This window comes from Falco punctatus (genome assembly GCF_963210335.1).
Source record: "Falco punctatus genome assembly, chromosome: 4".
NCBI lineage: Eukaryota > Metazoa > Chordata > Aves > Falconiformes > Falconidae > Falco > Falco punctatus.
The window spans coordinates 14,025,755-14,047,956 of NC_137583.1; the positions used below are offsets into that span (position 1 = coordinate 14,025,755).

At 60.9% G+C, this 22,202-nt stretch overlaps 1 protein-coding gene across 12 annotated transcripts; it reads left to right on the forward strand.

The window, feature by feature from the left end:
* The first annotated feature begins 185 nt into the window (after positions 1-185).
* USP19 (ubiquitin specific peptidase 19) lies at positions 186-22,046 on the forward strand. 12 transcript variants are annotated; one of them, XM_080385592.1, is made up of 28 exons: positions 186-585; positions 4,281-4,380; positions 4,543-4,787; positions 6,615-6,671; positions 7,783-7,911; positions 8,472-8,605; positions 8,918-9,325; positions 9,673-9,940; positions 10,057-10,213; positions 10,315-10,386; positions 10,914-11,029; positions 11,351-11,565; positions 11,888-12,089; positions 12,177-12,310; positions 12,498-12,656; positions 12,741-12,851; positions 13,016-13,126; positions 13,282-13,383; positions 13,751-13,891; positions 14,074-14,192; positions 14,428-14,565; positions 14,657-15,021; positions 15,705-15,815; positions 16,348-16,564; positions 16,846-16,998; positions 17,112-17,275; positions 17,356-17,534; positions 19,301-21,816. In XM_080385592.1, exons 3-28 carry the CDS (start codon positions 4,679-4,681, stop codon positions 19,532-19,534), a joined length of 4,305 nt encoding a protein of 1,434 aa, XP_080241718.1. In that variant the 5' UTR covers positions 186-585; positions 4,281-4,380; positions 4,543-4,678; the 3' UTR covers positions 19,535-21,816. The 12 variants fall into 12 exon arrangements, with proteins under 12 accessions (XP_080241718.1, XP_080241719.1, XP_080241710.1 ...); XM_080385593.1 differs by having other exon boundaries at positions 4,281-4,787; XM_080385584.1 differs by lacking the exon at positions 4,281-4,380.
* The last annotated feature ends 156 nt before the right edge of the window (positions 22,047-22,202 follow it).

The following is a 22,202-nucleotide window of genomic DNA, read 5'->3' on the forward strand; positions in this document are numbered from 1 at the left end:
TCCCCCATGCCATGGGCCCCCGCGGCCACCCGGGTGGCCCCACAGTGGCCTCCCAGAGCCCCAGGGGTGGGAGCTGCCTGCTGCCTGCCCCTGCCAGCCCCTCCTGGATGTAGGGCACTGCAGGGCTGGGAGTCACCGGTGGGGCTGGGGGACAGTCGGTGGGACGCTGCAGGGGACGCACAGTGTGACCAGTAAGGCGGCCAGGGGACGCGGGGCCCGGCCGCTGCAGGCCGGCGCCAGGCGGCCCCGCCCGGCCCGTTGCCATGGGGACGCGCCTGCAGCCGCGGGCTGGATCGCGCTCTTGCCCGCCCTTGGGGGCGGAGCGCCCCTCGGGCGCCGCGGTGACGTCACGGCAGGCGTCGTTGCCATAGTGCCGCCGGGCCGGGCGCCGTGGGGAGGGAGGCACTGGGCCGGCGAGCGGCCCCGTCCGGCGTCACATGACCGCTCCTCTCCGCCGCGCTCTCGCGTCACGTGGGCGCGTCCGCCGGCTTCCGGAAGTGCGTCACGGGCTTGGGCCTGTCTCCTGAGTCGGCCCGCTCGGAACTTCGGCTCGAAACAAAACAGACCGGAGCGGCGGGCGGGGCCGTGAGTGCGGGACGGGCCGGGACCGGCCGGGCCGGGGCGGCGGTGGGGCCCAGCAGGGCGGGGAGCGGCGGCCGGGGCCGGCGCGGGATGAGGGCCGGAGCTGCGGCGGCGGGCAGGGCCCGGGGGCGGCAGGAGGCTGGGATGCGGCCCGGGGGCGGGAGGCAGGGCCGGTGCGGTGGGGAGCGAGGCGGTGCGGGAGGGGCTGGCGGATGGCGGCAGCGGTGGGGTGAGAGCGGCCTGAGGCGAGGGGGCTGGTGGGCGGGGGGGGACAGGCAGCGCCGCCGGGCCGAGGGCGGCAGCCTCAGGCGGGAGCTGGGTGTCGGGCCGCTGCCGGTCACCCGGTGCTTGGCCTGCGTGAGGGCACTGCCCGGGCCTGGGGCCCTCGGGCGGCTGGGCAGAACTGCTGTTCCCTGTCCCTTTGCTCCCCCCGAATGCTTGAAGCTGGGCAGCAGTGCAGGACAGGCCGGGGGCCCACTACCGGCTGCTGTCTGGTTGGACTCCTCTTCCTCAGAGACTGGTTAGGGGCTGGGGGGAGCTGGGCCTGCCAGGCTCCCCATGCAGCACAGCTGTAAGGTCTCACTGCTGCCATGTGTATTGTGATTTCCACATGGGTTGGAAACATTTTCTGTGGTAGTGCTGGGTTGGGCGCTTGCCCTTAGCAGCTCTGTGCTTGTCCTTGCTCAGCGTGTGTGTCAGGTGTGCTGGGGAACCGAAGAGACAAGCGTGATTCTTGTGACTTCTGATCCCTTGGGGGGACAAGAAGCGGAAGGCAACAGAAGTCCATGTGTGCATGAGGGAAGTGTTTCTGTCAGCTGTATTTGGGACGTAGAGGAGCCAGAAGTCTGTGGAAGGATGAAACTGGGGGACAGTCAACCTCCACCACAGCTCCCCCAGTAAAGGCCTTTAGACACTGAGAGGAGGGTGCTCCATGGAAGAACCCAGGGGCCTCTTCCCACCAAATGCTAAATGCACTCCAAACACAGTGGAGGGCAAATTGCATCTTGTGCACTTTTTGTCATTCCCTGTACACTAGCCTGGTCTGGTGCTGCCATGGGAAGGGGCGGCCCTCCTCCCTGGCCCTTTGCTCCCATTTCTGAGTTTTCCCTTTACTCTGGCCAGTGAAAGCACCTGTGCAACCCTAGCATAAACTGGGTTGGGGAACTGCTCTAGGGTAAAACACACCTGGAAGAAAACAGTTTCACTCTGGCTGGCATCTTGATCTGGTACGCGCTTTAGCCACGTGGGTGCTTGCAGTGGCACAAAAGCTGGGAGAGCAGAGGGCCTTCTCTCTCAGCAGCGTGGTCAGGCTTTCCTGGCTCGAGAGAAGGATTGAGTAAGGTTCTGTACAAGCGCCCAGCCCATCGGGTGCTTCTCAGAGATACACCTGGCATCCAGCCAAGGTGGCCTTTCACCATCTCTCCCCGGCAGCATCTCCTACAGTGCCAATGTTAGCGGTGCCAAAACCTCCATGCCCCTGCACACCCTGGGGCTGAACGTTCCTGCCTGGTTGCATATTTCCTGATGGCAGAGAAGTAGAAAGTTTCAGGGATTAGAGTAGGTGAATGGGAATAACCTGTGCTTTGCCTGCAGCCCTCCAAAACCCCACAGTGCCCACAGCAGCCTCAGGCTGCCATCAGTCTGGTGGCTGGAATTGGGCAGAGCTCCAGGCCTGCTTGGTTCCTGCCTGCTATTAGGAATAACTGTCGGCAAAACACCCGAGGGAGCCGAACCCTCAGTGAGGCATGAGAACAGTAGGCTTCTCCCAGAGGAGTGACAGCAGACATGCACCCCTGACTCTCCTCCTTGCCCCCTTTTGGGCAGAGGGCAATCCCTTCTCAGCCCTCCAGGATTCTTCTCAGAGCTTGCTGTCACCCTGTACAACGGTTACCCTGTGCCATCCCTTTGGAGGCACAGGAAGGAGGAGGTGGAGCCTTGTCTGGCCCTGCACAAAGCAGTCGCTGCTTCTTGTCTCCTGCTCCTCCTGGGGCTCTTGCCCTAGAAGCAAAAGAAATTCAGCAAAAAATGCTTTCCCGCATTTGCCTAGCTCAGGTTAGCTTTCTCAGTGCTGGGGAGCACCTGTAGCCAACCTGTTTCAGCGTTGGTGGGGACTGGAGCTGAGCAACAGCGTGCTGCTGGTGCTGAGGCCCAGCCTGGCAGACCACTGCCGTGTTTGCTGCAAGGGGTCTTTTCCCGTTCCCTCTTCAACCAGAGGTGCTGCTGCGTCCTGGGGAGACTCAGTGTGTGTAGCAGCTTGGGGGTGTCCCTGCTGTCCTCCCACACACTTTCAAGGTCTCTGACCTGATGCCAGGCCCTGCTCAGCATCCCCATCTCCAGGTCATTTTGGGCCCCTCTGCTGCATGTGGTGGAGGTCGTCTGTGCCAGGCAGCCAGGCTGGACTCTGCGCTTGAGCTTTTCGTTTGGCTTCAGTGGCTCTTGGTTACAAGGGTGGGTTGGCCTGAAGAGAAGTGGTTTGGGCACAGCACCTGTTGTGGGGCTGGCTTTGCCAGAGCTGAGGGCAGGGCAGGACTGTTTTGCTCTCTGGGGTTCCTTGCAGTTTGTGGCTATGACTCCACGTTTGTGGCTACTTGTTGCCCTGAGCGCTTCTAGAACACAAATGCCCCAGCAACGTGGGGTAGGCAGCACAGAGCTGCCAGCTTGCTCCCTCTGACTGCATGCTTCCCTTGGAGGTGCCTCCTGCCCCCAGCTGTGCCTGAGCAGAGCTGTGGAATCTGTGCCTGGTACAGGGGTGAGGGCAGAACGGGGTGTTCCTGAGGGCATGGCTTGCCTCCCACTGAGAGGGATGCAGGCTCAGGTGGAGCTGGACTAGACAAAGATGCTGTTGGGCTCAGCTCTGTCCTCAGATGGGAGCAGGGCCGTGGGATGGGGTGTGAAATCAGCATGCTGGGAGCTGCTGCAGGCTGCCAGCACCTGGGGGTGTGCAGGATCCGTGTGGCTGGGCCTGCTCCCCCCCCCAGCAAACCCCTGCAGACTGGTGAGTGCTGCCGGGGTCAGGGCATACAGCTTGGGCACCAAGGGAGGAAGCTCGAGTGGGACTGTTTTCAGTGGGTTGTTCTAGCTCTTCTCTGACAAAGCCGTGGACGCTCGAGGGAGAAACCGGAGAGTGAAACTGAGATCAGCCCTTGGGCCGGCAGCTCCCAAACCCTGTAGGGGATCTGGTTCTGCCTGGGAGGGCATGTCTGAGGGGGCAGGGGGGAGCGCCCTGCCTGCCCTGCCCTCTCCCTGGGGCAGGCAGAGCAGAGGTGTCCTGTTTCCAGGCCAGGCCCCGCTGACGCTGTCTGTAAACCAGCGGGGAGATGAATATGCAAGGTGCAGCCGTGCTTGTTAAGCTCCCAGCTGGTGGGCGGAGGGGGAGGAACGATCCTTTTGCCAGGGAGCTCTGCTCTCATCTGTCATGGGAGACTGTCCCGGGTCTGCTCCTGCTTCTCCCCTTTCTTCCTTCTTAGGGTGTTACTCACTGCTGTTCCCACCCTCTTACATAGGGCACTGTTTGACTGAAATAGCTGCTGCTCTGAGCTGTGGGGCAGGCTGCCCCAGTTAACCCTGGAGGCTCAGTTTTGCAGATTGGGGCCTCCCTCCTCACCCTCGACTTTGCCTCCAGATGTTGTTAGCCCTGGTGGCTCCTCTGGGCCAGTATTGCAGTAGTGGGAGCCATGAGCATAACAATTGCTTTCCAGGTTTTTAATGTGTGCCACATATGGAAGACCCCCGGTTGTATCTTGGGAGCTCTGACAAGCCCATGGTTTTGGCAGTAAGCATTGTAACAGCTGTGATGAGGTAGGTTTCCTCACTGAGCACTGTGTGGGGCTTCCCACAAGCACCACAGTGAAGGTCATGTGAGGGCACTGGCCCTGGGAGGGCCCAGCACTGGGGCAGGGAGTGGATCCTGATGCTGTTGGGCCGCCTTCTCCTGCCATGCTCGTTCTCTCTTCTATTTAGGCCACTAGTTCCTTGCCAGAGAGTTTGACCACAGAGAGTCGCCAAGATAGCTGGGCCAGGAAGAAAACGTCGCACCCCTGACCCAGACTCCATTACTGACCCCGGCGGGCCGTTTGTGTCCTCCAAACGGCTGAAGATGTCCAGCAGCACCAATGCCCCTGGCCAGAGGAGAGTGTCTCGGGGCTTGGATGATGCCACCAACAAGAAGAAGCAGAAGGATCGAGCCAATCAGGAGAGCAAGGAAGGTGAGAGCCCCTCAGCAGCACCGCATCAAGCAGGCCCGTGGTTTCTTGGCCCTGCAGGGTGGGAGCCTCACAGCCATCTGCTGCAGGATAAGCAGATTTAACTAATCGCTTCCTGCAGCTTATGGTAACCCGTGTGATGTGGGATCCTCTTCAGCACAGTGTCCTCCCTGGACCTGTAACCCCCTTCCTTTGGGTGCTACTTAGCCCCAGCTATGTGAGGAAGGTCAGGCCTTTGGCCTTGTTGGCGTAAGCCTGGAGTGGGCCTTGGTAGTTGTTTCTAGACTCTGATTTTGGCTGGGGCTGAGCTGCCCTGATACAGAGGGAGTGGGACTGAATCCTGTGGGTGCTGTTGCAGCTGGAGGTGATGCTGCTTTCTGATCGGTTTGCTGAGGCCAGATGCTTTGAGGCAGTGACCAGGTGCTCACAGCACCTGCCGAGTGCGAGGCCTGCGGGTGGGGCTGGTGCTTTAGCTTCAGTGTCAGGGCAAGGTGTGACTCAAGTGAAATAGTTGCTGTGGAGTAATTCCCTCTGTAGCTGCTGTGTACCTGATAACAAAAACCATACTTCAGATGCAGGGAATGCCTGTGGGCAGGATGCAAGCAAGAATTCCTGCAGCTCTGGAAAACTGCTTGATTTCTGTGGCTGCTCCATTATGGCCGTTGTAACCTCAAAATCACAAGGTGTTTTATAGGCCAAAGTAAATCAGTGTTTGCTGAGGTCTTTGCTGGAACAGCTGGCTGCGGTCTCTGCAAAATCCGACAGTGCAGAGTGCAGCATTGTGCCTTCTCTCACATGGGAGTTGTGCGGTATCTCTGGTAACACCTGACCCTCTGCACCTTCTGACACAGTGGAGCTCCTGCCTTCCTGGGGGCTGTGGTGCAGCTGTGTTGTCTCCATCCCCTCTGTGCAGGGGTGGTGAGGAGCTGGAGCAAGCTGTAGATCATCCAGGCAGTGCTGCTGCAGCACTTCTCACACTGCCAGCCCAACCAGTACCTTTGCACCGGTGACCGTGACGTTCAGCAGAGGTTTCTTACTGGTTTGTAGACAGTCGAGTGAGGCAGTGACAGCCCTCTGAGCACTCCACAGTGGAGATCACAGCTTCCACTGCTGCTTTTTCTCTGCTCCAGGACAAGGTGCTGTCACTTTGAGCCCCTTGCCTGGCAGAGCTCACTGCTCTGTGGGGGTGGAGGAGGCCCTGAGATGCTGCTAGCTGTCAGAGGTAATCCTGTGGGGAGCAGGGATTAGGTGTCAGGTCAGTTTGGTTCCCCAGCCTGAGCTGGAAGGAGGTTTTGGCCACAGAGACTGGCAGCTTGTGCAGGAATGGCAATGTTGAAGTGCAGCTGGGCTGCATGGTTCTTTTGTTATGGCAGAATTGGTTTGAACACAACCAAACATCAGGTTCTCCCTGTCAGATCAAGGCAGGACTCCCTCTATACGGCTGGAGGCTGACTGGTGTGCTGAGCAGGGGCACACAGCCTAGCTACCGCAAGCTCCACACTGAGACGTGCCTCAAAGCAGCACTGTCTGTGTGGTGCAGTAATGTGTTGCTCCCGCTGTGGTGGTGCTGATTAGACTGGGATATGGTGGTGTGGCACAGAGCAGCTGTCCTATGGGCTAACTTGCTGTGGTGCTGCAGGCAGGTCTCTGGGGAAAGGAGAGGTGTGAGGGGGCAGAGGAGGGAAATGAGAAGCGTGTGCAGGATGAAAGGCCTGTATAGAGGTTCAGGGGAGAAGGAGGTGATGTGTGAAATTTTGGGCATCAGCGTGCCGACCCATGCTCTGTGACAGAATCACAGACCTGCCCGCACTCTGCTTCTCTGCCCACCAGTGTCTCGCCCTGAGCTCGAGCAGGCTGAGACTGCCCAGGAGAAGGACTCAGAGGAGGGTAAGTCAAGGTGTGCACCGGCTGTCAGTGCATGGCCGTGGAGTGCCCTTGCCGAGGGATCTGAAGCTCTCACCTTGTTGTCCCATGCTCCAGCATTCAGTACAACTAACCTGAGTGCTCCCTTGCCTCAGTTTAGCAGGACACAGCCTTCCCAGGGGTAGAGGAGTGTGCACGTGGCTGGGAAGGGCTGTCTGCAAGGAAGAGGTGCTGGGTACTTGGCAGGCTGCTTTCCAACTCAGGTGTCACAGTGCCACTGAGCACAGCCCTGGAATGCCTTGCCACTGGCATCTGTCCTGCTTGTTTCAGAGCAGGGCACCATGCTGGGCTGGGAAAATCCCAAGCCATGTCACCCAGCAGGCATTGTTGGCTGGTTTCTGCCTTGGTCCAGGCCTGCTTTTAGGACAGAGTAGGACATCCTCACACTACAGAGGGTAGAATAAACCTGACTGAAATTAAGGTGGTGGAAATCACCTTTTTGCCTGGAAGACTTCAGCACACCACAGGGCCAGACCTGGAGCCTGGCAGGCACCTTATGGAGGCTCTGCCTGCAGCAGAGTAACGCTGCTGCACCGTTTTCTCCCTGGGTGTGGCATTCTTGGCAGCTGGCGGGTCTGCCCGTGTTTCAGTTGTGTTAGCAGTACTTACCTGGCAGGAGTACAGTACTTCGGTGATTGCAGCTTGGCTGCTTGGTTTGCATATGCAAAGGGGAAGTGGCAATTTCTGATTGTGGTCAGAGTCCACTTGAATCCCCCAGAGTAATTCTGTGGCTTCCTCGTTCCCTGGGAAAGTAGCAATTGCTTTGTAGTTCGCAGGAGTCACCCCTTTTTCTCAGCCACCATTGCTGCATGTGATGGGGCTGAGAGCAGTGCTGCCTTTCTGATCTCTCTGGTTCCCACCAGGATTCGCCTGCCCTGCTGCAACATGTGCTCTTGTTTGTGGCCTGTCAGATGAGAGCAGGTTGTGAGCATCCCAGTTAACTGGCATGATCTGTGTCCCCTGTGCTGACCTCCTTGAACCGAGTGTGCGTTCAGGCTCGTGTTCCACAGCCAAGGAGTGGGCGCTGAAGGTTCGTGCCCCAGCAAGTGGGTGACATTTCCCTCCCCCTTCCTAGAGCTGCTGCTGGACTGGAAGCAGAATGCTGATGAGATCATTGTCAAGCTGAACTTGGGCAGTGGAGCTCTGAAGGTGGAGGATGTGGACGCTGCTTTCACTGACACAGACTGTGTGGTCAAACTACCAGGTATGGGGAATGGAGCGACTGCTGCAGGCGTTACTCCAGTGGGGCTTGGTGTAACTGGGCTAGACATGGGGCTGATCCGGACAGGCGTAAAACCTTTCCTTCAGAGGCAGTGCTCTGCTGTCAGCTGGCATAGCTTCAGCCAGCGGGCAGGGCCAATACAAGAGCAGTGTAAACGAAAGGTGTGGAGTTGGGGAGGGCAGGACCTGGCCTCTGCACCAAGTGAACAGTTACCCACTGCTGTGTTGGTGTATTTCTGTCCCCTGTTCACTGGGATGACTGAGTATCCTTTGGGAAAGTGACTGTGCCTGTGAGGGCAGGGAGGTCCAGGGCCTTCCCTCTGGGAAGGAGGCCAGCCAGATGTACAAAGCAAATCCAGGGAAGCTGGCTGAAGTCCTGAAGCTTCCTGGGGTATGGTGGCAGCCTGCCTGCAGCCTCCTTGGCTCTGGATGAGTGCTCCTTTGATCTTTGGGCCAGGTGAAAGGGGCTGTGGGTTAGGTTGCCTGGACAACAGACAGCTGCCTGGAGCGCTGCCTGAGGTGCTGGTCCCCCTCTGCTTGCAGATGGGCGCCAGTGGAGCTGTCAGTTCTACGAGGAGATTGAGAGCTCCTGCAGCAAGGTCCAGTGCAAGAAGGGCAACTTTCTACAGCTTGTGCTTCAGAAGAAGATCCCACTCCATACCTGGTCTTCTCTTCTGGTGAGGAGGCGAGGATTTGCCTTTTGAGGGAACTTAGGGAGCTTGAGGGAGCTGGGGTGAGGGTTTCACTCCCTGCTCTTGAGCTGCCCAGGGCGTGGGGTACATCCTGCATCCATGTGCTGCGTGAGGGCAGTAAGCCAGCTGCCTCTGTCCTAGGGAGGGGGCTGTCATCCTGCCACATAGCCTCCAGGTTCTGGAGCAGAGAACCCCAGCACGCTCTGGGAAGGAGGAGTGAGGGTGAGGGGCAGGCAGAGAGTGTGAGAGGTGCTGCTACCTGGATAGCTTCCCACTGTGCTGCACTGCTTTTCACAGAAGAGGAGGAAAGACGGATCCAAAGAGCTGGCTAAAGGGGCCACGTGCTGGGAGAATGGGAAGGAGAAAGCTGCTTCTGCAGAGCTGACCCCTGAAGAACCGAGGGTTGAAGGCCCAGAGCTGCTGAGATCCCGGCGGGAGCCCTCCAACCCCAAGCGTGCTCCAGGAAGAAGCGAGGCCCTGGGAGGGAAAAGCCCAGCCAGCCCAGGGACACAGAGTGGCCCCAGTGCCAAGCGGGCAGTATACCTCAAAGTGGCTCCCACTGAAGAGGAGCCGAATGCCAGAGTCAGCGGGAATGTGGAGCCCAGCAAAGGGCACAGCGGGAGAGCAGGCAGCCGCCGGAATGGCAGAGCCAGCCAAGTTGATGCGCCCACAGCCCTTGCAGACCTCGCACTGCCACTGGAGAAGGTACCCAAGGACCCAGGCAGACAGGGTCCCTTCATGACATGTCCCTCAGCCTCTGTGCGGGGGACGCTGCTCGCCCAGGGACCCATCCCTGCCCACAAGATGGACTCTGGGGTTCCAGAGGTGGTGCTGAGGGCTGGCATGGGCCTGGCTGTGGTGGAGGAGAGGGTGATGTGGGGAGCCCACAGTCGTTGGACTGTGATGCTGATGGGCTGAGCGTGGAGTGTGTGGGGCGAGTGGCCAGTGCGGAGCTGTGCCTGCCTGGTTGGCAGCAGTCACAGCAGGTGGGCCAGGGCAGCTCAGGGGTGACGGTGTCTGTTTTTTTTCACTGTGTCCTTCCGTCTTGAAAGGCTGTGGTTTTGGCCAAGGAGGCTGTTCCTGTGGAGATGCCACCTCTTGCAGCTACCACAGAGGTGTTCCCCCACCGTATTGCCACCTGTGTGGAGAAGAGAGTCCTGCAGCCAGGCAGCCCTGCTGAGGCCTTGCGGGGCCGGGACTGCACACCTGTCCTGGGAGAGAGTTCTAAGGCCATCCCAGCAGCCACCCCTTCCCTAGGCAGAGACAGTGAGAAGAGGGACTGGTCCAAGGATGACGTGGCTCTGGAAGCAGCAGCTGATGGTGAGTGGACGGAGCCTAGGGGTCAGCCTGGTCAGGAAGGTCCATCTGCTCTGGACCTCTCCTGGGTCGGCCTGCAGCATTGCCTCAGCAACATCTCTGTGACTTTCCCCGCTCAGAGCCAGAGCCTTTTGTGAGCCTGACCTTTGTCAAGAATGATTCATATGAGAAGGGCAATGACCTGGTGGTGGTACACGTCTATGTGAAAGAGATCCATAAGGAGACATCCAAGGTGTTGTTCCGGGAACAAGACTTTACGCTGGTGTTCCAGACAAGGTAGCAGTGTACTTCGGCATGGTGCCAGGCTGCTGCAGAGCTCCTGGGTGTGGCTGGGCTATTTGTTTGTTCAACTCTTCTCACTTCCGATTTTTTTGCAGTGACACAAATTTCCTTCGCCTCCATCCTGGCTGCGGGCCCCACACAGTGTTCCGGTGGCAGGTGAAGCTGAGGTATGGTTTCTGTCCTTCTAGCCTGTACCAGGGCAGGGGAACTGAGAGCGCAGAGCTGGAGCAGGAGCCAGTCCCAGCTAGCGGGTCTGTGCAGGGAGTGCTCGTTTCTGCACCTGGGGGTCTCTCTTACACCATGCTGCCCTAATGCCCCAAGCCTGGGCTGCCTTGGCTCTGTATGGAAGCTTGCAGGAGAGGAAATCTTAGTGTTTCCTTGCCCACACTTTCCTCCCAGCATGCTTTAGAGCTCTTGGGGACAGAGACAGACCAGGCTGTGTGCTCTTCGGGCAGGTTGTCCAGCGGGGAGGGGGCATGTGGAGCCAAGGAGAATGGATCTGTCAGGAAAGAGGCTTTCTGTGTGCTCAGTGTGGCCAGGCTCGAGGGTTTCTGCCACTACCAGGGCCACCTCAAGATCAGTGCTAGCTGGGTCCCTACCGCCTGGAGGCCATGGCCCTGCCTTCCAGAGGCTTTGGCATGTCTGAGGCTGCTGGGGGGTCTGGGGCACCCCTGACTTGTTGCATGTCTTGCAGGAACCTTATTGAGCCAGACCAGTGCACGTACAACTTCACGGTGTCTCGCATCGACGTCTGCCTGAAGAAACGCCACAGCCAGCGCTGGGGGGGGCTGGAGGCTCCAGCCACACGAGGTCTGCACCCTGCCTTCTTGTCTTGCCTGCCTGCTGCACCCCAGTGGGGCATGGGCCCTCCCCACCGCTGGCAGCTGCCGGTTGGTGCCAGGTCCTCTGGTGTGGGGTTGTGGGGAAGGAGAGGGGCTGAGCGGGTGCAGGGAGGAGGGGTGTGGGGCAAGGCAAACCAAGTGCTAGGGGAAGGGCACTGCTGTTTCCCTCGTTCATGGGGAAGAGGGGCAGGAGAGATCCTGTGTGCGAGCATGGACTTGAACAGCTCAGCCCCGCCATGGGCAGCGCTCGGTGCTGCTAACCACAGGCCCACCCTTCCCCCTTTTTAAGGTGCAGTGGGTGGTGCAAAGGTTGCCATGCCTACAGGCCCTACCCCTCTGGACAAGAACCCCCCGGGCAGTAACCAGCACCCCCTGTCCAGCAAGGAAGAGGCCCGAGCCAGTGACAAAGAGAAGCAGCGTGTGGAAGATGGGGGTCTGGATGGTGTGGCAGCTCGTACAGCCCCAGAGCATGTGGCAGTGAAGCAAGAGCCACACATCCCATCGGTGAGTGGGGCTGTGCTGGATTTTACCTGGGTTGGAGGAAAAGGGGGCTGGCCTACTTATCCCTGCTGTGGGACCCCATCTCCTCAGTGTTGCTCTGGGGACTGGCAAACTCTTCCTGGAGGAGGCGGTTGCACTCCTTAGTCACAGCTGTCAGGATTAGGGGCAGTGGTTTGCCTGTCTATCCCAGTCCTGGTGGGAGATGGCATGATGGCTCCAGTCCTGCCTGAGGGGTACCTTGGTCCCTTGGTCTTTTGGATTCACTTGGTGTTCCCGGAGAGACCCTCCCGAGCGCAGCACCCTGACACCACCTCTGCTTTGGCAGCCCAAACCAACATGCATGGTGCCACCGATGACGCACAGCCCGGTGAGCGCTGAGAGTGTGGAGGATGATGAGGATGAAGATGAGAAGAAGAAGGTCTGCCTGCCTGGCTTCACGGGGCTGGTGAACTTGGGCAACACCTGCTTCATGAACAGCGTCATCCAGTCCCTGTCCAACACCCGGGAGCTACGTGACTACTTCCATGGTGAGCCCATGCTGGGAGCCCAGCAGAGCCCTGCCACTTGGATGGTGCAGCCAGCAGCTGCTCTCACTCTCCTTGCATCTCTTACAGATCGGTCCTTTGAGTCGGAAATAAACTACAACAACCCACTGGGGACAGGCGGGCGCCTGGCCATCGGCTTTGCCATGCTGCTTCGAGCGCTGTGGAAGGGCACGCACCATGCCTTCCAGCCATCTAAACTGAAGGTAGGGCACCAGCGCTACGCAGGAGCTGCCGTGGGTCCCCAGCACTCGTTTGTGGGCATCTGACTGCCTTGCTAGTGCCACAGAGAGCTGGGTGGATGTGGGTGGGTGCAGCTAGGCTTTGTGCATGGGGCAGAGCCGGTGCTGCCAGGGAGCTGCTGGCCAGCCCTGACTACTGTGCTACCTCCAGGCAGTCGTGGCCAGCAAGGCCAGCCAGTTCACTGGCTATGCCCAGCACGATGCTCAGGAGTTCATGGCCTTCCTGCTTGATGGCCTGCACGAGGACCTCAACCGCATCCAGAACAAGCCCTACACAGAGACTGTTGACTCGGATGGGAGGCCCGACGAGGTGAGGATGTCCCTCCCCAAGGTCACCAGGAGACAGCCCTGGCCTTGGTGGTTTAGCACAGTGCTGAGCCCTTTCTCCCTGCAGGTGGTAGCTGAAGAGGCCTGGCAACGACACAAGATGAGGAATGACTCTTTCATTGTGGACCTCTTCCAGGGCCAGTACAAATCCAAGCTGGTGTGCCCAGTGTGTTCCAAGGTAGGGCAGCCCTGGAGGCTCTGTCCCTGTGCTAGCTGTGCAGCACCAGGCTCCTGACCCTCAGAGAGCAGAGTTCACAGGGCAGGGCTGGGTCTCGGGGTTGCTGCCCCACTGATCTCAGCCACAAGCACCAACTGCAACTGAGCGTGCTCTTGCATCTGCAGGTGTCCATCACCTTTGACCCCTTCCTGTACCTCCCTGTGCCCCTCCCACAGAAGCAGAAGGTGCTGACTGTCTACTACTTTGCAAAGGAGCCGCACAAGAAACCTATCAAGGTAAATTACACCATCTACTCTGGGGAGGGAGCCTGAGAGGGCTCCTGGAGGTGCTCCAGGCAGCTGGTCATGTGCCAACAGGCTAAGCCTTGTGTTAAGTAAGGGCCTGCATGCCTTGATATGGTGTGACTGATGTGGCACTTTCTTGGTGGCAGTTCCTTGTGAGTATCAGCAAGGAGAACTCCAGTGCCATGGAGGTACTCGACTCGGTGGCCCACAGTGTGCGTGTGAAACCAGAGAACCTGCGCCTGGCAGAGGTGAGAGTGCTCAAGCTGGGAGGCAAGCCATGGGCTGCTCTTCTGGGTGCCCTGGCTCCCACAGCTCTGCAGGGAATATGGCCCCTGGCAGTTGCTTGCCCATATCCGACGTGTCTGTGAGACGAATTTTCTCCGTGGGTGGCAGTGGTGGAGGGTGCTGCTAGGCAAATACCTGCTCAGGGAGGCTGGGCCACCGCAGTAGGGCAAGGAATGTCCATCCTTCCCCGGCAGGGTGGTGAGCTGAGCACAGTGTCCCTGTGGTGCTGCTGTCCCTGCAGCTCGCTGTAGAGCTGAGGTCTGTGGCTTTCTCAGGAGAAGCAGCATGGGGCAGCCCTCACATGGCCACGCTCCACTGCTCTCCTGGCAGGTGATCAAGAATCACTTCCACCGCATGTTCCTGCCGTCCAACTCACTGGACACGGTCTCCCCTACGGACCTGCTGCTCTGCTTTGAGGTGCTGTCCCCAGAGCTGGCCAAGGAGCGGGTGGTGGAGCTGCAGGTCCAGCAGGTAAGAGGGAGTATTGGGACTACTGGGAGGTATGCAGGGAGGCTGAGCCTGCAAGTGGGTCTGAGCAGGAAGGGAAGAGCTACACGCAAGGGCAGCTAGTTGCAGCAAGCACGGATGCCCACCGAGGCTGCCTTGTCCTGCCCAGGTGCCCTTCCTTGCCCAATGGGTCATTTCTCCTGCAGCGTCCGCAGGTGCCCAGTGGCCCCGTTGCCAAGTGTGCAGCCTGCCAGAAGAAGCAGTTGCCAGATGATGAGAAGCTCAAGCGCTGCACGAGGTGCTATCGAGTTGGTTACTGCAATGTGTGAGTTAGCTTGGTGCTTGGTGGGGAGGAAGGGTCTCCTGCCTCCGAGGGCTGGGTGGGAGATCTCAGCCCCTGGGAGGAGGTGGGACAAGCCTTGCCTTTGGGAGGTCATCAGTCTGGCTTGTGGCGCTCCTCTCATCCAAAACACACCCCTCTGGCTCTGCCATGCTCCTGCCGGGGATGGTCGTGGATGCCGGGGCTGTGTGTGTTACAGCAGGGGCTATGTGTCTTACAGGGCATGTCAGAAAACACACTGGCCAGACCACAAGGCTTTGTGCCGCCCTGAGAACATCGGTTTCCCCTTCCTCATCAGCGTGCCAGAGTCCCGCCTCACCTATGCCCGCCTGGCACAGCTGCTGGAGGGCTATGCAAGGTGAGAGTCCAGGAGAGGAGAGTGCTTCTTCCCCAGAGCTGAGAGCTCAGCCCTGTGTCTGGCCAGCTCTGACTGCCACCTCCTTGTCCAGGTACTCAGTCAGCGTGTTCCAGCCTCCGTTCCAGCTTGGCCGAATGTCACCGGAGCAGGGGCTGCAGCCTCAGCTCCCAGACAAGCTGGAGCCTCTGGCCAAGAGCAGCTGTGCAGCAGCCACCTCTGCCTCTGAGCTGGGAGACGTGGACAGGGCTTCCAGCCTCTTGCAGGAGCCCCCGCTCTCGCCAGCTGTGCCTGAGCTGCATCCAGACCTGGGGGACACGGGCACTGTCCGGAGCAAGGTCCTGGCAGCCAGGAGTTCCCTGCTGAGCTTGGATTCAGGCTTCTCTGAACACGTGGAGACACAGGGCGACAGCTGTTGCGAGAAGGAGCCATCCTATGAGAGAGCCCTCAAGCCAGAAGGTAAGAGGTGCTGCAGTGCTGTGTGCCAGGAGCCCAGGCAGCCCCAAGACAAAACAGGAGCAATTCTCCCTCCTTGGAGTGACCTCCCACCACAGCATCCATTCTTCCCTTGTGAGCTTGGTCTAGAGACTCTTGGGGACATAAACGAGGCCCTGGGAGCTGTGTTTTGGCGGTGCTGCCCCACCCGAAATGCCTGCCTGGCCACGCTCTGCCTTGCCCTGGCAGGGCCCGTGGGGCAGAGCAGAGACCTGACGAGGAACGAGGCTGGGGTGTTGTGTTGTTGTGGGAGGGGTGGGAAGGCAGGAGCTGGCAGAAGCTTCTGAGTCCTGTGGGATGGCAGAGCCTGGTGCGGGCTGAGCCCCTTGGGGGCTGTGAGCACAGCTTTTCCCTCGCTCTGACTCAGCTGCATGGGAGCAGCCTCTCGCGCTCGGCTGCCTGGCTGTCACGTTTCCAGACACTCATCTCAGGATGGCAGCAATGTGCAGCGAAGGGGCAAGGCAGGCAGAGGAGCACAGCTTGCCAGGGGCAGGCGCCTGCTAAAAATAGTCAAGGACATGGGGCACGTGGTTGTGTTCCTGCAAGACCGTAGCATGTGAGGTGGGGGTGGGGGCACTGCAAATTCTTGGCCCCTATGCAGGGCAGACAGGCACTGCCACCACAGATCTGTCCCTGCCTGTTTACAGCTGCCATCCCTGGGTACCAACACACTCCAGACTCGCTGAGTGCCCGCGCCACGCAGTTCTACATCAACAAGATCGATGCTGCCAACCGAGAGCACAAACTGGAAGATAAAGGTGAGCCCAGAGCCCTGGAAAGTGCCACCTTCACCCCTCGTGGCCTCTGGCCAGGGTGCCAGAGATTGCCTGGTACAAGGTGAACCCAGATGTGACAGTGGCCCCAGGCTGGACAGTGAAAGCTGCATCTGGTACAGGGGAGGGCAGAACTCTGCTGCACAGAGCTGCTGCCTGCAAGCTCTTCTTGGGCATGACGTTCCTGCTTTTCTGAGCAAATAAACCAGTGCCCTTCAATGTCCTTTATCCACAGAGGCTCTGTGATCTCTGGGTCACCTCTTGTCTGAATGGGATGCCCACATCCCATAACCTGCTGGTTATGTAGATGCTGCTGAGAAGGGCTGTGCCAGCCTTGCACCCTGCTGGTCGGGGGGTTCTGCTGCCCTGAGGTGGTGAATCTGGCTGTGGGGCCACTTCCTGGCAGCACTGTGCGATCTCAGTATCGAGCTGGGTTGGGTGATACGGCTCCAAGCCCAGCAGAGTCGCCTGGCCCAGCCTGGTGGAGCAGGTGTGTGAAGTATGTGCCCCTTTGCAGGTGACACCCCCCTGGACCTGACAGATGACTGCTCCCTCGCCCTGGTATGGAAGAACAATGAGCGCCTCAAGGAGTTTGTGTTGGTGGAGTCCAAGGAGTTGGAGTGCGTGGAGGACCCAGGCTCCGCCAGCGAAGCAGCCCGGGCTGGCCACTTTACCCTGGAGCAGTGCCTCAATCTCTTCACCAAGCCTGAAGTCCTGGCCCCAGAGGAAGCGTGGTGAGGAAGGAGGCAGGGTGGGTTCCAGCCCATGGGCTCAGGCAGGGGTGGGAGTTTCCCAGGAACTGCCCAAGCTGGCATGCCGTTTCTTTTGGTGGCCAGGAGTGTTGGGCTGGCCTTCTCGGTGTACTGGGGAGGGGGGCTGCAAGCCAGCAGAGAGCAATGCCAGTGCTGTACAGGACTGTGCTGAGATGTCCCACATGTGGGGAACCTTGGGGCTGGCGGGGCTGCGAGACCTGAGACTCTCCCCGTGCCAGTAATGATCACGCTCTTCCCCCCAGGTACTGCCCCAAGTGCAAGCAGCACCGTGAGGCCTCCAAGCAGCTGATGCTGTGGCGGCTCCCCAACGTCCTCATCATCCAGCTCAAGCGCTTCTCCTTCCGCAGCTTTATTTGGAGGGATAAGATCAATGACATGGTGGACTTCCCCGTCCGGTGAGAGCCTGGGGGACAAGGTGCCTGAGTTGGCACTGCCTGTGCTGCCCTGTAGCCTTGCCTCTCCCTGCCTAATGCTGACTGCCCCAACGGTCCCTGTGTCCTCTCCCCAGGAGCCTGGACCTGAGCAAGTTCTGCATTGGCCGGAAGGGTGAGCAGCAGCTGCCGATGTATGACCTGTACGCTGTGATCAACCACTATGGAGGCATGATTGGGGGGCACTACACGGCGTACGCCCGCCTGCCCAATGACAAGAACAGCCAGCGCAGTGACGTGGGTGAGGATCTGCCACCCTCGCCACCCCCCTGCTCCTGCAGCCGTGGCATGTCCACTTGCTTAACCCTTCTCTCCTCTCAGGTTGGCGGCTCTTCGATGACAGCACAGTCACCACCGTGGACGAGAGCCAGGTGGTAACCAGATACGCATATGTCCTCTTCTACCGCCGGAGGAACTCTCCTGTGGAGAGACCCCTCCCAGGGCATGCCCCAGACCACCGAGCTGAGCGCACCCCCTCTGCCGAAGCTGCTGCCAGCCAGGTGAGAGCTCGCGTCCCTTTTGGCCCTGTTGGAGCCACAGAGCCTTGAAATGTGCCCAGGTGCCCACATGCAGGGCCTGGCCCATCTCTGCCAGCCCAGCCGCAGTGCGGTGCTTGCCCCTCTTCCGACACTGAAGAGCTTTTGTCAGCCAGGTTTTGTGACCTGTCTTGCCCTGTTCCGGCTGTGAGCTTGGGACGGTCCCTGCCCTGAGGGATCACAGGAGAGCTGGTTCCCATCATCAGGGTGGAGGTGTTGGTGGGAGGGCACTGGAGGAGGGGGCCCAGCCTCGCCGGTGACTGCACCAGTGGAAGACTGTGAGTGGTGCAGTGGGAGCTGGCTGTGCCAGGGAGCAGTGAGAACCTGCCCGCCGCAGCTGCTCTTGGCAGGATGGGGGACGCTTTCTGCTGAGGCCCAGCTTGGGGCCAAGATAGGTGCAGAAAAGGCAAATGGCAGTGCTGAGCTGGAAGCCTGGCAGCCGCTGCCAGGTGCTGGAGAGAAACAAACCTGCCAGAGTGAGCTCTGCTGCTGGGCTGCCCGGGAGGGCGGGGGTGGGCCAGCCGGCAGCGTGCTTTGGGCATGTACTGAGGGGAGACGGTCAGGCTGATCTTGGTGTGAACATCGGATACAGATACAGGAGGGAAGGCTGCAGCTCTTCCCTCCACGCTTGGCACCCCTGTGGCCCTGCAGGGTCTGGGGGTGATGCTGGGCTCAGCTCTGGCACCGCTGCAGGCGTGTGCCCTGTTGGGGCTCACCTGGCTCGCGTAGCCCTCAGCCCGGCCCTGGTTAGGCATGCCAGCTCTGCCCTCTCCGCTGGGGACAGGAGCTGCCTGCCTCTGGGACCCAGGGCTGTCATGTTGCTGTCTGCCTGCCTGGGGCTGTTCCTGTCCTTGGGGACCTGTGTGTCCTGGAGCTGCTCTGCTTTTTGGGGGTGGCCTGGGCAACAGGAAGGCTGTGCTGCTCATCCCACACTGGCGGTGGGAGCCTTTGGGGGCCCAGGCGGCACCGAGGCTCACTGTACGCCCCACAGCACCAGGGCTCACCGGGTCCCCTCATGGTGCCGGGGCTCGTCGGGCCCCTGGCAGCGCCGGATCCCCTGCAGCGATGGGGCACGTTGGATCCTGCCAGGGCTCAGCGGGTCCCTGAGCACCTCGGATCACCCACACCCTTCCAGGCACCGAGTGCCCTCCGGAGACCTACACCCTGATCGCCTGCTCTGCATGATCAACGGCACAGTGAAGGGCCGGGCTGTGATTGGCTACCTGTGGATAATCCTTCTGGAAGCTGGGCTACGATTGGCTGTCGGAGCATCCCCACCCACCAAAGCGGAGCTGTGACTGGCCGTGCTTGACTGCGCCTCCTGCTCCCGCCACCCCAGCTGGCGCTGGATTGGCCGCTGTCTGAAAGATCCTGTTGGGATCACAAAAGCTGGGCTGTGATTGGCTGCTGCCTGCCCCCTCTGCCACCTGGACCCACCAATGCCAGCATATCGGCTCCACCGGGATCCAGCTGCCTGCTCCAGTCCCCACGGGCCCGCGAAGACCCTGCCTGGCTGCTGCCCACGCTCCCTCCAGCAGAGCCCGGCTGCACCCCATGCACCGGAGACCCCGAAGAGCTGCAGGGGCGGGGGCGACCGCGACAGTGCTGCATGGGGAGGCGGGCTGGCAGGGCACGGGGCTGGGCTTGCAGGCAGCCGCCTGCCCCGGGGGATGGCAAGGGGTGTTGCCCGTTGCGTTCTCCAAGTGCTGACGCAGGTTTCCACATCGCAGGCTTCTCTGATCTGGCAGGAACTGGAGGCTGAAGAACAAGAGCTGCAGCTTGATGCACCCCAAAGGCCTGCAAGAAACTCCTGGAGGCCCCGTGGCCAGAAGCGGAGTCCGGGCACCCCCCAGCACCCAGATGAAGGCTGCATCAGATACTTTGTCCTGGCCACCACGGCCGCAATCGTGGCTCTCTTCCTGAACGTCTTTTACCCGCTCATTTACCAGACCCGCTGGAGATAGGCACAGGAGCGTGGCCAGCTGTGGGAACAGGACTGCCGGGGCACGCGCCATCCTAGGATGCTACACAACAAAGACATTGGCTGGCAGGACAGAAACTCGGGAAGGACTCACCGAGGGAAACACGGGGCTGTCGGCTCCTGTCTGTCTGCTCTGGCATCTCCTGTGCCAGCTGGCAGGGCTGTGTGGCTAGCCCGCTGCCTTGCCAAGGCGCAGCCCAGAACCAGGAGCCCCTCTGTCCTCTGTCACTCTTGCTGCCTGCTGGAAATGGGGCAGACCTTGTGGCTACCTGCTGCTCAGGAAGGGGCATAGCTGCTGCGGTGCAGCTGGGGCCTGGGAGCCCCCCAGGAATATCGACTGCCTCTGCTGGGCTCCTAAGAAAGAAGCGGAGACCTGCTGGGAGACTGCAGCAAGGGCAGGATGCCCTGACACGGGTCCTGGTCTGGCCTTCTCTCCCAGCCGTGCTGCTGTGGGAGCCTTGTGCTCCCCTAGGGCTGGGGCGATCCATGGTTCTTGGGCCAGCCCTGTCACTCCAGCCAGCCTCCCACTGAGCCTCCAGATGCCAGCTGCCCATGCACCAGGAGCTGCGTGCACTGCACCCCCATGCTGGGGCTGGACGGGCTTGTCATGAAGGGCTTCTGTGCTTCCCTTCTCAGCCCCGCTGGAGCTCCTCTCCCCTGGGCAGCTGCTGGCAATCTGGGCTAGGGTGCCTATGGTGAGCACCCACCTCCATGAGCTGCTGGCCCCCACCAGCCTCCAGTGCCGTGGGGTCTTTGGGCTGTCCCCAACTGGCTGCGTCTGGGGTGGGGGGCAGGGGGTGTCTTTGCCAGATCTCTGCTGGGGGAGTGTGGTGCAGCATCTTGCTTGCAAGGGTACTGGCCATCTCTGCGGCGGGAGAGGTGTGAGTTGGGGGAGTGCAGGTAGGACCTTGGTGTGTTAATAAAGCCAGGTTATCCAAAGAGATGCGGCATCCCTGTCCTGCATGATGGGACCCACACACAGGGGCAGGGACTCTGTGCTGGAGCAGGTGACATTCCTGTGCCTGGGGCCACTCTCTCTGACCCTGCTGGCACAGAGACCGTGCTGTGGCCTCCGCTGGGTGCCTGGTACACCCTGCGTGACAGCAGGCTCGGGGGAGAGCTGAGCCTGCCAGTGCCTTGAGGCACAAGCTGGGCTCCCCTTCCCCAGCCGTGGGGCGGCAGCTCCAGCAGGGCACGTGCAGTGTGTGGTCCTGGGGGAGGGGGGGGCTGGGGCACAGGCTGCAGCTCCAGCAGTGTCTGACATTGAGACATGTTGCCCTCGGCTGAGCATAGCTCAGACTGCTCTGGTGTGTTTGGGTGTGAGAGGTGACTTCAGAACCCTGTGAGTTTCTTTTCTGTCTCTGTCACTGTCCTGCTGGCGGTGCCCCTGGCTGGCTTGGGAAGGATGCTTGGCAGGGAAGGGGCTCGCCTGAATTTCTGGCTGGGGCTTGGACTAGTCAGCGGGGAGCCCAGGGCTCCCCCCACCTCGGTCCCCCACCCCTCTTGCACGTGTGCCATGGTTTCCTTCCTCCTGAGCAGGTCCCAGCAGGGAAGCCTGGTGTGGCTGTGCTGCGGTCATGAGGTGCCTGTCCTGGAACAGTCATCTCATTGTCTGCAGCCCTGGGGCTCGACGGCCTCCCCCCCTCGCCCACGGCACTGGCCTCGTGGGGCTGAGTCAGTGCCCGGCGCCGGCGGGGTGACCTCTGCTCCAGCTGGTGCTCGTGCCCCCCGGATTGGGGCTCACAAGCTGCTGCCTGCAGCTGCCTGCCTGCCCTCCCCGGAGGTGGGTGGCCGGCAGGGAGGCCCAGGCTAGGTGCTCTCGGCCCTGGAAATCCCCTCTGGTCCTGTGCTGTTCCTCACACCCCGGCAGGCGCTGGCAGCCTGCCCTGTGGCTCGCTGCTGCCGCCCAGGCTGGCTGGGTGCCCGTGCCGGGGCGCAGGGCTCTGCTCAGACCGGCCCCGGCCGCGGCAGCCCCGGGGGCACGAGTGCCAGGCTGGGGAGAGGCGGCAGCACCGGGGCTGGGCCGAGCGTGCTGCAGCCTGGCTCTCCTCTGCCGGGCAGGTGATGGCTGCTGCTGGGGGCCCTGGGCACGCTGCCTTCCCCCTGCCTGGCTGCTGGGGGCTGGCACCGGTTGCCGCCCTTCTGGCGACGGGACTTCTGCAGGTCGCTCCCCCCCTCCCCAAGGGGCCATATCCCCCCAGATCCCCTTTTGAGCCCCTGGGAGCGGGGAGGGAGATGATGGGTGGGCAGGGCCCCAGTCTCCCTCTCACACACACCTTCTGCTTGCAGGGCCTGCCTGCAGTGCCGTTCGGATCCAGCCTGGCGCCCGAAGGAGCCCCGGCGCTGGCCGCGGAAGGCCTCCCCGAGCGCTTCGCCAGCCCCGCCGAGCGCCCGGCCCCCTCCTACAGCAGCATGGAAGAAGTCGACTAGGGCGTCACGGGGTGCTTGCCCCGGGGGGTGCGGGCCGGGCCGGGCACCGGGGGGGCGGGGGGACAGGGCGGGGGGGGGCGGGGTTTGTCCTGCACTCATTAAACATTCTGAACTCCACTCGCCTCTGCTGCCTGCTGTCACCTGGGCCACTGGGGAGCCCCCCAGTGTGCTTTTGGGGCTCCCAGCACCCTGCTGCCCCGGGTGCCTTCAGGCTCCACGGC

Bases quoted from the DNA above. Each gene is read 5' to 3' on its own strand.
- USP19 (XM_080385593.1), top strand. From the start codon at position 4,679: ATGTCCAGCAGCACCAATGCCCCTGGCCAGAGGAGAGTGTCTCGGGGC. The intron at 9,326-9,672 runs GTACCCAAGGAC...CCGTCTTGAAAG, and splicing joins TCGCACTGCCACTGGAGAAG to GCTGTGGTTTTGGCCAAGGA. The intron at 16,999-17,111 runs GTGAGAGCCTGG...TCCTCTCCCCAG, and splicing joins ATGGTGGACTTCCCCGTCCG to GAGCCTGGACCTGAGCAAGT.